The following is a 12725-nucleotide window of genomic DNA, read 5'->3' as shown; positions in this document are numbered from 1 at the left end:
TTCCCAATCATTATTCAAGTGTTGTAATTTTAACTGTTTCTCTGCGGTGGCTACTCTGCCATTTTAGTTACAGATCCACAGTGATGCTATTACACAGAATATCAATATTAATGTTATTCATTAATAATAATAAAAAATTACAAAAATCTCAAATTCCCTTTTGTTTCGCAGCCTGAATTGTTTAAATAAACTATCCAAAAACTATAATGATTTGCTATATGTCTATCTATAAAAATGTGACTGTAAAGACAGATAGGTAATAAAAAGTTCCAGTTAAGCATTTTGTCAGATAATGACATATTTTGAATATAAAATCTAGGTGAAGAAATTTTGTGTGGGAAAAATAGTTCTAATGGTTAAAATACAAATAGATTCATAAAGCGAATTTATGGAATATGTTACCACTACAATTCTTGATGTATCAATACTGAATTGGCCCGGCATGGCCAGGTGGTTAAGGAACTCGACTCCTAATCTGAAGGTCGCGCCTTCGAATCCCCGTCACACCAAACATGCTCGCCCTATCAGCCGTGGGGACGTTATAAAGTGTCGATCAATCCCACTATTCGTTGAAAAAGAGTAGCCCAAGAGTTGGCGATGGGTGGTGATGGCTAGCTAAATTAGGGACGACTAGCGCAGATAGCCCTCGTGTAACTTTGTGCGAAATTCAAAACAAATCAAACCAATACTGAATTATTTTCATTACCATTTTAGTATTTTTTTAGAAAATCAGCCTCCTGTATGTCTACTAGATGTTTAACATAAATATTTCTCTGACTTTAAACAGTATTTCTGTGAAATATACAAACTGGATATGTGGATCTTTTTGTTTAGATAACTTCTTTTAAAACAGTGTGATGAACATAGCTCCAGTAACTTTTTCACTTATTCTTTTATAATGTACCTTTTTACTAGTCCAATATTAAACAAATCTGTTTGTTTCTTTGTTTTGAATTTTCGCGTAAAGCTACATCAGGACTATCTGCGCTTGCCGTCTCTAATTTAGCAGTGTAAGACTAGAGGGAAAGCAGTTAGTTATAACCATCCACCGCCAACTCTTGGGATACTCTTTTACCTACAAATAGTGAGACTGATCTCACATTATAATGCCCCCCACGGCTGAAAGGATAAGCATGGTGTGAAACCGCAATCCTCGGATTACGAGTCGAGCGCCTTCATCACATGGCGATACCGGGCCACAAATCTGCTTAGTAGTTGCCAATTGTTTATGGTATAAGTTTGTTTGTTTTTATTGACACATAAGAAAATACATAATTCAGAAACAATTTAAATTTAAAATCAGATTGATGTTTTTACTAAAATATATCAACATAATAACCCGTGCGATGACAGGTACTTTCGTTAGTACATATATCTATATATCCGTTGAAGCTTTAGAGGTTAGTTTTTCTAGATTTTGATAATCTGATAACTACTGAATATTATCAAACCATGACAATCCATACTGGACATCGAATTATTTCACATCATTTCGCAGCATCTGTCAGCTGTTGAAGAAATTCTTAAAAGGAAAACGCAAAGGTACAATAATTAAAAACAATTAAAGAACGGAAGCTGATGTGTTCGTATCCTACCAAAACGTCATGTGTCGGTAACTCCAAATACAGTTTCAAAATATCTGCCAAGTTATTGTATCAATGTTAATTATAACTTAATAGTTTATATTCCAGTTTAGAATACACACAAATTTGAAAAATGAAGAATCGACTGCTCTCAAATATGAATTTTTAATGCAACAGTTTATTTCAAAACAGAATGTTTCTGTATATAATAAAAGCATTTTTGGATCTGCCAATACATTTCAGACTTATAAAATTTACTTTTGCCAGCGCAGATAGCCCTCGAGTAGCTTTGCGTGAAATTAAAAAACAAACCAAACAAACAAATACTTTTGTCATTACTTATCACTCTTTCAACTTTACTTCTAAACTTAATTTTCTAACTTTCAGAGCAAATAAAAGAATGATTTATTTTGTGTGTAATGAACACTTTTATTGCTTTATAAATACACATTAGTCAGTACATATATATTTTCTTCACCTTGTATACATTCAAAGGATATTAAAACCAACAGGAAATTTTACATCTTTTCACTGTATTACAACGTGTAATACTGAGCAGAAATTACACGCATTCGTTTAGTTTCTTACAGTAAAGCCTACAACATTATTTCCACGTAAATTATCTGCTCTGTGGCTTAAGCCTTTCGTAAAAATTCCCGTCTACTGGTTTGCGAAGTAATTACTATAATTTAACATAAAAACCGTAATGGCGGCCTACTACTACAATTTAAATAATACACGAAATTTATTTTAAAAAAGTATACATCGTTAGTCAAAATGTTCTTATATCTAAAAGGTTTCTCCATCTTAATAACAAATATCGGAGTACTCTACTTAGAGAAAGAAGAAAAAAAAAAAAGACATTGTAATGTATTTCAATATATAGTTACGAAATAACAAATTAAATTCTTGTTGATAGTAAAAGAATACTGAATACAAAAAACAAAACATATTTACAAAATGAGTGATGAATATAAGAGTCAAAAGGGTTAGAACTTACATATTTCATTAGCATATTTTTATAGTATGTTTATTTCCTTCGTGTAGTAATAAAAACAAACTCCGAAATGTTCGTAAATGATTATTATTATTTTTATAGCTGATAGACATAGACAGATCTGTTATTTCTTAAGGTATGACTGTTTTCAGTTTTCTTAAGTTTTTCACATCACGTTACAGCGAAATTTATTTTTCCAGTTCTTCTTATTTCATCATATTGAAAAACCACGCTTTCCCTGAATTGACATTAAACCTATAGTACTGTAAGGCCCCAAGTGGCACAGCGGCATGTCTACGAACTTATACTGCCAGAAAACGGGTTTTTAATACCGTAATGGGCAGAGCACAGCTAGCCCTTTGTGTAGCTTTGTGCTTAAATACAAAACAAACAAACAGTATTGTAATTATATACATTTATTCACGTGTCGTACAACAGCAAGTAGTGTGGAGCTAAGGGGGCAAATAAATGACTGGTGGTTTTATGTGGTTTCTGGGCAACGACCCACAATATTATCCTTTATTATTAGTTATACTATTATTACTAGTTACCACATGTAAAATAAGTGCGAGTCGCTTTCCCAACAATTCGATTTTAAAACTGTGAACAATATTTGTATTGTTAGTTGAACATGTATGTAATAAGGACGCGAACATCGTGAAATATTACTTACATTTTAGTCGAGCATATCACTAACAATCGAAATGTCCAATTTATGTTTCAATGTGTTCTAACTTCTTTCCAACATTAAATACTTCTAGTCAGTTTATTCAGAATCAATTTCACTAACATAAGTTTTTCTTGTTATGATCCATTTAAACTACTTCTAATCTGATGTTTTTAATGATTAATGATTACTAACTTATTGTTTTATAGCGGGAAGTCGAACCCAGGATCTTAGCCGTGGAACTTTCCACTGTCCCACCAAAAGACTAAAATTAGTTGACGATTTTAGTTTTTACAGACTGATAAATTCTTGAAGAAGGTGATTATGAGAAAATAAATTATAGTGATAAGTGATTTGAATATTTAATCTAAATATATGGTTTGTTTCTATTCAAGCACAAAACTACACAACGACCTATTACACTGTGCCCCAGGTAGGTGTAAGATAATGAATTATAGCGTTAAAAGCAATCAAACTTAATGAGCCACTAGGGGGATTAAACGTATGGACAAAAATATTGAAATATTTTACAAGTTTTTCCTATATCGAATAATGTCAAGACTAATAGGGAGTCACTTGACATATCCTGCCTAAATCCTCAAAGATTTGAGAGAGCGATTCTTTAGATTTTATTTTGCACAAAGTTACACGAGGGCCATCTGTGCTAGCCGTCCTTAATTTAGCAGTATAAGACTAGAGGGAAGGCAGCTAGTAATCACCACCCACCACCAACTCTTGGGCTACTATTTTATCAACGAATAGTGGATTGACCGACACATTATAACGCCCCCACGGCTGAAAAGGCAAGAATGTTTGGTGTGACGGGGATTCGAACCCGCGACCCTCAAATTACGAGTCGAACGCCTCAACCCACCTTGCCATGCCGGGCCGATTCTTTAGAATCTCCCATCCCAGAAATTTGGGAAAATAAACCTGTGAGAATTTAACGCCGTTATACACGTGAAAGTGTGTATTGACAACAATGACCGATAAAAACACGAACACTAAAGAAACGGAAAATTTTTCAAAAGTATGATTGAAACCAAATTTGGACAGTGTACACTTTTTTAAATGTTTTTGCTACCTTTAACCTAAGCAACACCTTATGCGACACGTGGACTCCAGTTATGGTCTCCAAGGTTTGGGTAAGTTGTTCCTAATTAACCGCTGCAGATTAGACTCTAGTAACTAGTTAAGAAGCATCCTTCGCCCGTATGGCTACGCTTAATTGAATAGCGGGATTTGCTGTCTTTTATATAACATAATAACATTTTAAAAGGTTCAACGTGCTTACAAATATGGCTTGAGGTTTTCTCTCAAAATCTTAGTAACGTTAAAAGGTCTGTACGATTTTTTGGCAATGATATTTCATAGCTTGTATCTTAACGTGTTAATAATTTGGAAAATTTTGTTATTCAGAAAACGTCCTATAACGTTACCATATAACTTTTTTTTTAAGGATTTCAACTAACTGTTATTACAAGTAAAACAAAACAATGCACGTTACTGTCACTTAATAATGTTTCCACAAAAGCAGTTTTCAGTGCTTTGAAGACATTCTTTTATCATAGCAAGAAATAATGGCAAACATCTTGAACTCGCAGTCACACAGGGCCAATAGCACAAAATATATAAGCATTTGAACTCTCATGAAAGAGAGACTGAGAAAAATGTATATTTAAATGTCAATGGAAAAATGATAACTCGAGCGCTTTAGAAGGTACAGCTTGTGTTTAAAGGTGAGTTAGGTTTCTTTTAGAAGAGAGAGGATAAGTATGTATGCATTTTTTGTATAGTGAAGCCAAATGCGGCCACCTTCTGCGTCCGCCGAGAGGAATTAAACTACTCATTAAAGCATTGTAAGTCCGAAGACTCACCGCTGTTCTCACGGGGGAAAGAAAAGAGGGGAAAGTAGAGCTTTTTAAATATGGGTTAGATTTCCTTTCCTTTGGAAGCGAGAATTCTTCTCTTTAAGAGAGGGAGGGTTTTCTTCCAGAAATGTTTGAAAAGAATAACAAATAACACAATGACAACTATATTTAACTACGTTGTATAACACAAGCGACTGATAAAGTAACCAAGAAAATACTGAAAACCCTTGGCCGCAGAGCACATCGAGCCTTCTTAACAAATGCTAGTCAGTAATTACAACAGAGCGTGTTGGGCAAATATATACGTTGTACATACTACACACAAAAAAGATACAAAAAACAGATTGATTTCTTAACGTGGTGGCAGAAAGGATCCTCAGTAGATATATAGCCAGGATTAGAGTAAATTAATACATGAAGCCTTTTTCACACTATTTTTTTTATATATCAAAATTTTTGTTTGATAACAATACCCAGTGGGAGGCGCACGAATACCACATTCAATTTTATTACTCATCAGGATCTCTACCAGCCTATCCTCAAATTGAAATTATTGGACGCAAGATTAAAATAATTTAATCTACGAGATCTTCGAAAGGATTTTACTTCTCCAGTCCAAAATTATAATTAAATTTCAAATCGGTCAAGAGATACAATAACTATGAGCTAAACGTTTGGGGTTGGAAAAAAACAACTACAAAGCACATTCGGAGCCACTTTGCCGCGACTAAAACAGTTTCAACTACGTTTAATAGGTTATTTTACTGCCTCTTAACAGATTGTAAACTTCTTGCATATCTAAGCATACGGACATTTCTAACAAACATTAATCCTACTTTCTTGACTATCAACTTTATTGATTGTATGTAGGTATATAAAATAAACACTTCATAAAATGTAAGGTGAAATATGCGAAAGTTTAGGTGCACGGTTAAACAACGTTACAGACAAAGGCAGAAAGGTGTCTTCTACACCATTTCATATAATTAATCTGCAAGAAGTACATAGTCCGTCCGACAAAACCTAATGAAATCTATAGTTGAAGAATATTCATGTACGATTTTCACTGTATTCTAAAGATCATAATGTATTCACAGCCATACGACCCGAAAACTGGAAGTATGAGGTAAATCTAGTTGAAAATGACAGTTGTTTATAAATAGCATTAACAGAAAAGTGCCCTCTTGGTTTGCTTTTGATAATATCACTTCGGAGTGTGTGGATACAGTCTACAAACTCAAAATATATGTATTACTCTTGTACAACCACCTTTATTTAGAACTCGACCATCAAATTACACGTAACGTGTTAATGAAGGTGTTGGGCGTGGCCGAATTGTTAACGTGCTTGAGATGTGAATCTGAAAGTTCATGGTTCTTGACCATAAACTAAATTGATTCTTGGATGTGCTATAAGTTTTATACATTTGACACAGGTAGTCATAGAGTAGCTTTGCACAAATCTTCCTTAATCTTGAAGCGATAGCCTAGTGGGAAAGAAACAGTTGGGTTACTCTTCACCAACTAATAGTGGGACTGACTGTCACATTATAACGACCTCACGACCGAAATTTAGAAAGGGCGGGAATTTTCGGTGATAGATTTTGACCCGGAGACCCAGAGATTGCAAGTCTTGTGCCATGACAGTCTGAGATGCTCGATAAAAATGACAGCCCAATTACGTTATTACGTCATACAAAAGTGGCCCACAAATTAGTTGTAAATATCGTTGCCTGACTGATTTTACTTTCGCCTATAATTTCAAAATGAGAAATGTCTGCGCAGATAGGTTATTTTATGCTCTCTGGCTCGGCCTAGTCAGCTGGTTAAGACACTCGACACGTAATCCAAGGGTCGTGGGTCCGAATCCTCGTTACACCAAACATGTTCGCTCTTTCAGTCGTGGGGGCGTTATAACGCGCGATCAATCCCACTATTCGTTAGTAAAAGAGTAGTCCAAGAATTGGCGGTGGGTGTTGATGACTAGCTAGCTGTCTTCCCTTTGGTCATATACTGCTAAGTTAGGGACTGCTAGCGCGAAATTAAAAAGCAAAACAAACAAACTTTTATACTACTCTGCGAAGATTTGTCCATATTATGACATCATGAAATAAAATCTTACAAACATGAACTAAACGGGTAATGTTTGTTGTAGTTTATCCATTACTTTCAGCGTTAAATTACATGACTTATCTCTTCGTACCCTCATTTCACGTGATAATTTCGCCAAGATCAAGGTCAGGTTTAAAATACTTGCTGTATTTGTAGATTACGAAATTAAAAGCATGAAAAATGTTTTCTGTCCTAGCTAGTAAAAACAACTTTTGGATTGTATCATTAGTTTGAGTGTTCTAAAAGTTATCTGTTTTTATTTAAACACCTTGTACACGTATTATTTATAGCTTATTGTTTACTACTGCAAACATTTTTTTCCATTACGACAAGATTAGAAAACGCGTTTCTTTCTCATCAAACGAACTACGAAGAAAATTGTTTGTTTGTCACACAGTCCTAGTTATTTACATTTTTATACATCTGTTTGTTAATGATTACCTATTTAATTAGGCCTAACGGTTTGGATACTTCTTCGAATAGAATTTTGCCTGTAAAGTAGTAGATATTATTAAACATTATCTTCTAGATAGTTTAAGTTAGTATATAACTACGTCAGAAACGGCTTTTCCGAAACGTTAATTCACCACTTTCCTTTTGTCACAGATGCTGCACATGGATTTCAAGATGCGCGTGTCGTGGCGATTCTGGACTTACAAGTGTTTAGGCCCGGCATGGCCAAGCATGTTAAGGCGTGCGACTCGTAATCTGAGGGTCGCGGGTTCGCATCCCCATCGCATATACTATATTCACATATATGTACACACACACACACACACACACACACACACATACATACACCACACCTACCTTCTAGACAATTTTGTTTTTCAGGCAAACTATGAAATATTTATTATTAATTATATCAGACTATTTTTGGTAACACGGTTACCATCACACTATGTTACCAAATCTAGTCAGCTACAAGTAATAATAAATAATTTACCACTAACCGTACCACAGAAACTTAGGTTTTTAATTCCCTAATATCGTGCCACTTTATGTTTCTCGTAAATCTAACGTGATAAACACACTCCTGTGTATTACATGCAAATTGGAGTTGCACAGATTACTGCGTAGCCATTTCAAACACCTTTAAGAAAAATAAAAATTGTCCATTTTCTTGTCACATTTATTTGGTGTATTCGCTAACTAGTGTCCCTAATTGGAGATAAGTAGTAACGGTTTCAAACTAAGCGAATATTTAATAAAACTTGTATCCAAAGTACATAATACATACAACGTTTTTTGTTTTTTTTTAAGAACTCTATGCAAAGCTACACAAAGACTATGTTGTGCATACCGTTTCCAAATTTCAAAGAATAGACTAGAGGGAATGGAGTTAGTCAAAAGAGTCCACATCCAACTCTTAAGCTACTCTTGCCTGCCCCAAAAAAAAAGAGAGTTTGATTTCGCCGTTACATTACAGCACACGCATGGTCCCAAAGTGAGCTCTTACGACAAGGGGACGCGAACCAGGAATCCTCAATTCACATTCCGAGCACGTTAAGACCAAGAAACACCCGAACTTGTGTTTTCAGGCTTTTGCAGTTGACAATCAACAGATTTCCAAAACTCATCTGCTTTATAAAAAAAAAAAAACTCTTTAGTAAAGTATTTAATTACTAAGTTTTATAATTACATTATTTTGTCGTAACATATTCGAAATCTAAAAGCCTATAGTGTATTTTCTTAGTGGCTATGGTCAGCATTTCATCGCACACAAAACGAACGTCTCAATTTCCGAGCTCGGAATTGATTTGCATATTGACGCGATCCTAAAGCAGTGCCTAAATACATTTTTTTTTAAATGTTATTAATGCCTTGTTCGAAAGTTGTTTGTGATTGAAGTGTCCGATCTATCCACTTAAATAAAATGTAAGAGAAAACAAACATGAAATAAATATATTTGTTCCAGCCCGACTTAGTCTGAATTTTTCTTTAATATTGATTAAAATCAATAGTTTTTAGCCCTCTAACGTAATGCCATATACGAATTACAGTACATTAATCATGTAATAATTTCACTCGCTCTCATTACACAGCGACATAAATATAACTACACATTTTGACTTACAAGCTTCTAACTGAGTTGTTAAAAGCCGATTTTTTTTTTTTTTTATAGGAACTTAAGTTTTATTTTTAGTTCTCAACTCCACAAATTTAAGGAAAATTTAGTGTAGAAAAATCTTTCAAACTTTCTGGAAAAATCAATCGAGTAAAGAAAAAAAATATATACACACGTGTAACTAGAGCTACAGCAAAATGTAAATACACAAAAAATTATATAGAATGAAACACTGAACTCGGATTTGAATACGAGGTCTGTTCAAAAAATAAGCGGACTGTTTGAATTGCGCGGCTCCAGTTGGTTCCAGGGGAATCCGCTTGATGTCGCTAGGTTCGCACAGATCAGCTGATTACGACGCCATTTCCCGATTGCAGATATCTTCATTTGTGTATTAGCTACGCGGTTTTAAGTGAAGTGCGTTTTTTCTCGTTTGGCAGATTTCAGAATGAATGACCTGAAGGAGCAACGACTTGCTGTGAAATTTGTGTTAAACTTGGAAAATCTGCGACTGAAACTTTTGCTATGCTTAACACCGCTTACGGTGATTTTGCTATGAAGCGTACGGCATGTTTCAAGTGGCTTGAACGTTTTAAGGATGGTCGACAGTCCATTGAAGATGATGAGCGTCCTGGACGTCCTTCCACGTCAACTGACGACCAACACGTCGACAAAATCAACACCCTGGTGCAGGTAAATCGACGTCTGACTGTCAGGGAGCTTGCTGAAGAGTGTGGGATATCAATTGGATCTTGTTACGAGATTTTGACCGAAAAATTGAAGATGCACTGCGTTGCTGCGAAATTTGTGCCTCAGAACTCGCGATTTTTTGGCCAAACACTTGATCACTGTTCTTCCCCATCCCCCCTACTCACCTGACCTTGCTCCTTGCGATTTTTTCTTGTTCCCCAAACTCAAAAGACCCTTGAAAGGAAGAAGATTTGAGAAGATTCCCGAGATTAAGGCAAATGCGACGAAGGAGCTGGAGAACATCACAAAAGAAGCGTACCAGGACTGTTTCAACAAGTGGAAACACCGTTGGGATAAGTGTGTGCGTTGGGGAGGAGAGTACTTTGATGGGGGCCCAGACGTGTAACTTCTAAACAAAGTACATTTTGTTTTATGACGTCAGTCCGCGTATTTTTTGAACAGCCATCGTACAGAGGGAAAACCAACAAGCAGTTAGTTGCACTTGTGTACAAAAAATCGTGATATCGAGGAATGAAAACTATAATAAAAACTTAAGAAAAAGAGTAACAAATAATATTTTGTAATGAGGTGATGTCTAAACGAAAAAGTAAATAATTTTGTTTTTCATTGCATTTTGTTTCCATATAGACAATAACATCTTTATATAAATATTGATATAGCAAGCTTCCAAAAGTAAGCGGATTCGATTTCTAGAAGGGGTTCGTTACAAGTTATAATCTTTATATCGATACATAATTGTTTATATGTAAAGTAATATTATGGTAATTTTAACATTGTTCATCACAGATTTCTTCTTTACAAGAAGTTCAGAAGAAAATGTATCAAGTTTTTCCCTTGTTGTGCCTGCTGTTACTAAGGGTTACGTTGTTATCTGCCCGAATTGCCTCAAAGTTCGCGATAGTAAACACCAGAACACGGAAACTGATCACCCTGGTTGACCTGTGACGTTGAACGTTTTGTTAACAGTGGCGCCACTTACAGCTGGTGACAACGTGGAAGAAGTAGTCCTGATGATCCCTTCGTTTTCTTTTCGTACTGGAAAAAGGAAACAAACGCGATTGATTAAAATATATCACACACAACGTTGTTCACTTTACAAAAGTTTTGAACGTTTTGTTTTCATTACAAAAATAATCAAAGATTTAAACAAAATTCTTTCATTTCCCAGAACCTTCCAGTGGCACAGCGGTATGTATGTAAACTCGTACCGCTATGATAGAATAGTTTCGATACCCGTGGCAAGCAGAACACAGATATTCCTTTGTGTAGATTTGTTCATAATAACAAACAAACAAACCTTCCCCAGATCGTAACCATAAATTCAACGCTTGAATTTTGTCCCAAATCTTAAAGAACTGTTGTTGTGCATTTTGTACATACACTTCCATTTGACTTGGATATTTTTAAGCTTTCGGAAAGACAAGACATAATTGGAAGCAGATTCAATAAACAGTACTGATCATGGAAACGCTATCATCTCAACAAGTCATCATAACTTTATAATACTATACAGTGTTTCCTTCTATAACAATATCTATGCAATGACTGGATCACCAGTTCTCGAAATGTCTGTAAATATCGTACCAAATCTTTGAATTTCTTGTTTTTATTTTTTATATTACGTGATATCTCAAAAACTAAAACAATGGTGTCAACCAACTTCAGAGGTGATATAGCTTCAAACAGAGTTTCAGCTTTTGTAAGTGTTGTTAATAATTAGTAGTGATTTTTAAAAAGACAGTTCTAGTATAAACCATGTTGTCATTATCCCCTCAGAGTTGGCTTTCTTATAAAATTGTGTTTTTTTTAAAAGGTTTAAGTACAGACTGAAACAAGAATTACCAGTCAGAATTACCAGAAGAATAAATATTACAGTTGGTAACTCATTGTATTTAGAATTTGGTTGTAAATACAACTTTCTGTGTCTACTGAAACACTATTAAAAACACCTAAACAAAAACTTCGAAAAAAATAAAAGGTAAGGATTCATACATTGTTTTTGAATTGATATTGGCCATCCATACATTTACTTCCTGTTTCTTGGCAAAAGTTTTTTTTCTTTCCTTGTAAATATTTTATTTCACATGAACTTTTATATTCGTCTCGGCTCAAACGCACGTGCAACTTTAATTCGGATATTACATAAACTTCTCTACATTGTAAAAAATATCCAATTTCAGTTTTCTTACAAAATCAAATATATCTTACATACTCATAAATGTGGTTTATATTCATGAAATAAGTAATAAAAAAGTGGTGGATCTTTTTATTAAATGTGACCTGGTATTCGAGGAGTCACAAACGGGCTTGCATTATACAAGAATGCGACACACACACACAGAGTTTATTATCTAAGATAATATAGTTTCCGTTAAAAAATTTACTGTAAATTAGATATTTATCACATTTTGACTGCTATACTCTGAAGATAATTTTACTGGATTTTTGTTTCAGAATTTGGTACAAAGTTGTCCATACATAGCTGTTTCTAATTTCAACTGAAGAACGAGAGGATAGACAGTTACTCAAAACACCCACATCTAACACCTGAGTCATCTATGTCTGTTCGAATATTGGGATTTGACCTTCACACTTATGGTGCATCTAGACCCCAAAGTACAGAGTGCATTTTTTTGGAACCACGACTTTCAGTCTGGACAAGCTAAATCTAAGCCACGCCCTACCCTAGACTATGTGAAAGATAGATAATGAATGGC

At 34.8% G+C, this 12725-nt stretch overlaps 1 protein-coding gene across 2 annotated transcripts in view; it reads right to left on the bottom strand.

Annotated features, from left to right (window-relative positions):
- Positions 1–1987: 1987 nt before the first annotated feature.
- The window catches only part of LOC143255009 (uncharacterized), a 78386-nt gene continuing 67648 nt past the window's right edge, over positions 1988–12725 (bottom strand). For both annotated transcript variants that reach the window (XR_013030409.1, XM_076509995.1), the window contains exon 2: positions 1988–11043. Coding sequence is in view for 1 of the 2 variants with exons in the window: in XM_076509995.1 (XP_076366110.1) it covers positions 10934–11043 (110 nt within the window). In the remaining variant the exon portion in view is untranslated. The remainder of the gene's footprint in view (positions 11044–12725) is intronic.

The sequence above is a fragment of the Tachypleus tridentatus genome, chromosome 7 (assembly GCF_004210375.1).
Source record: "Tachypleus tridentatus isolate NWPU-2018 chromosome 7, ASM421037v1, whole genome shotgun sequence".
In the NCBI taxonomy this organism is placed as follows: domain Eukaryota; kingdom Metazoa; phylum Arthropoda; class Merostomata; order Xiphosura; family Limulidae; genus Tachypleus; species Tachypleus tridentatus.
The sequence above is the reverse complement of the archived record's forward strand: the minus strand, read 5'-3'. Positions and strand labels throughout refer to the sequence as shown.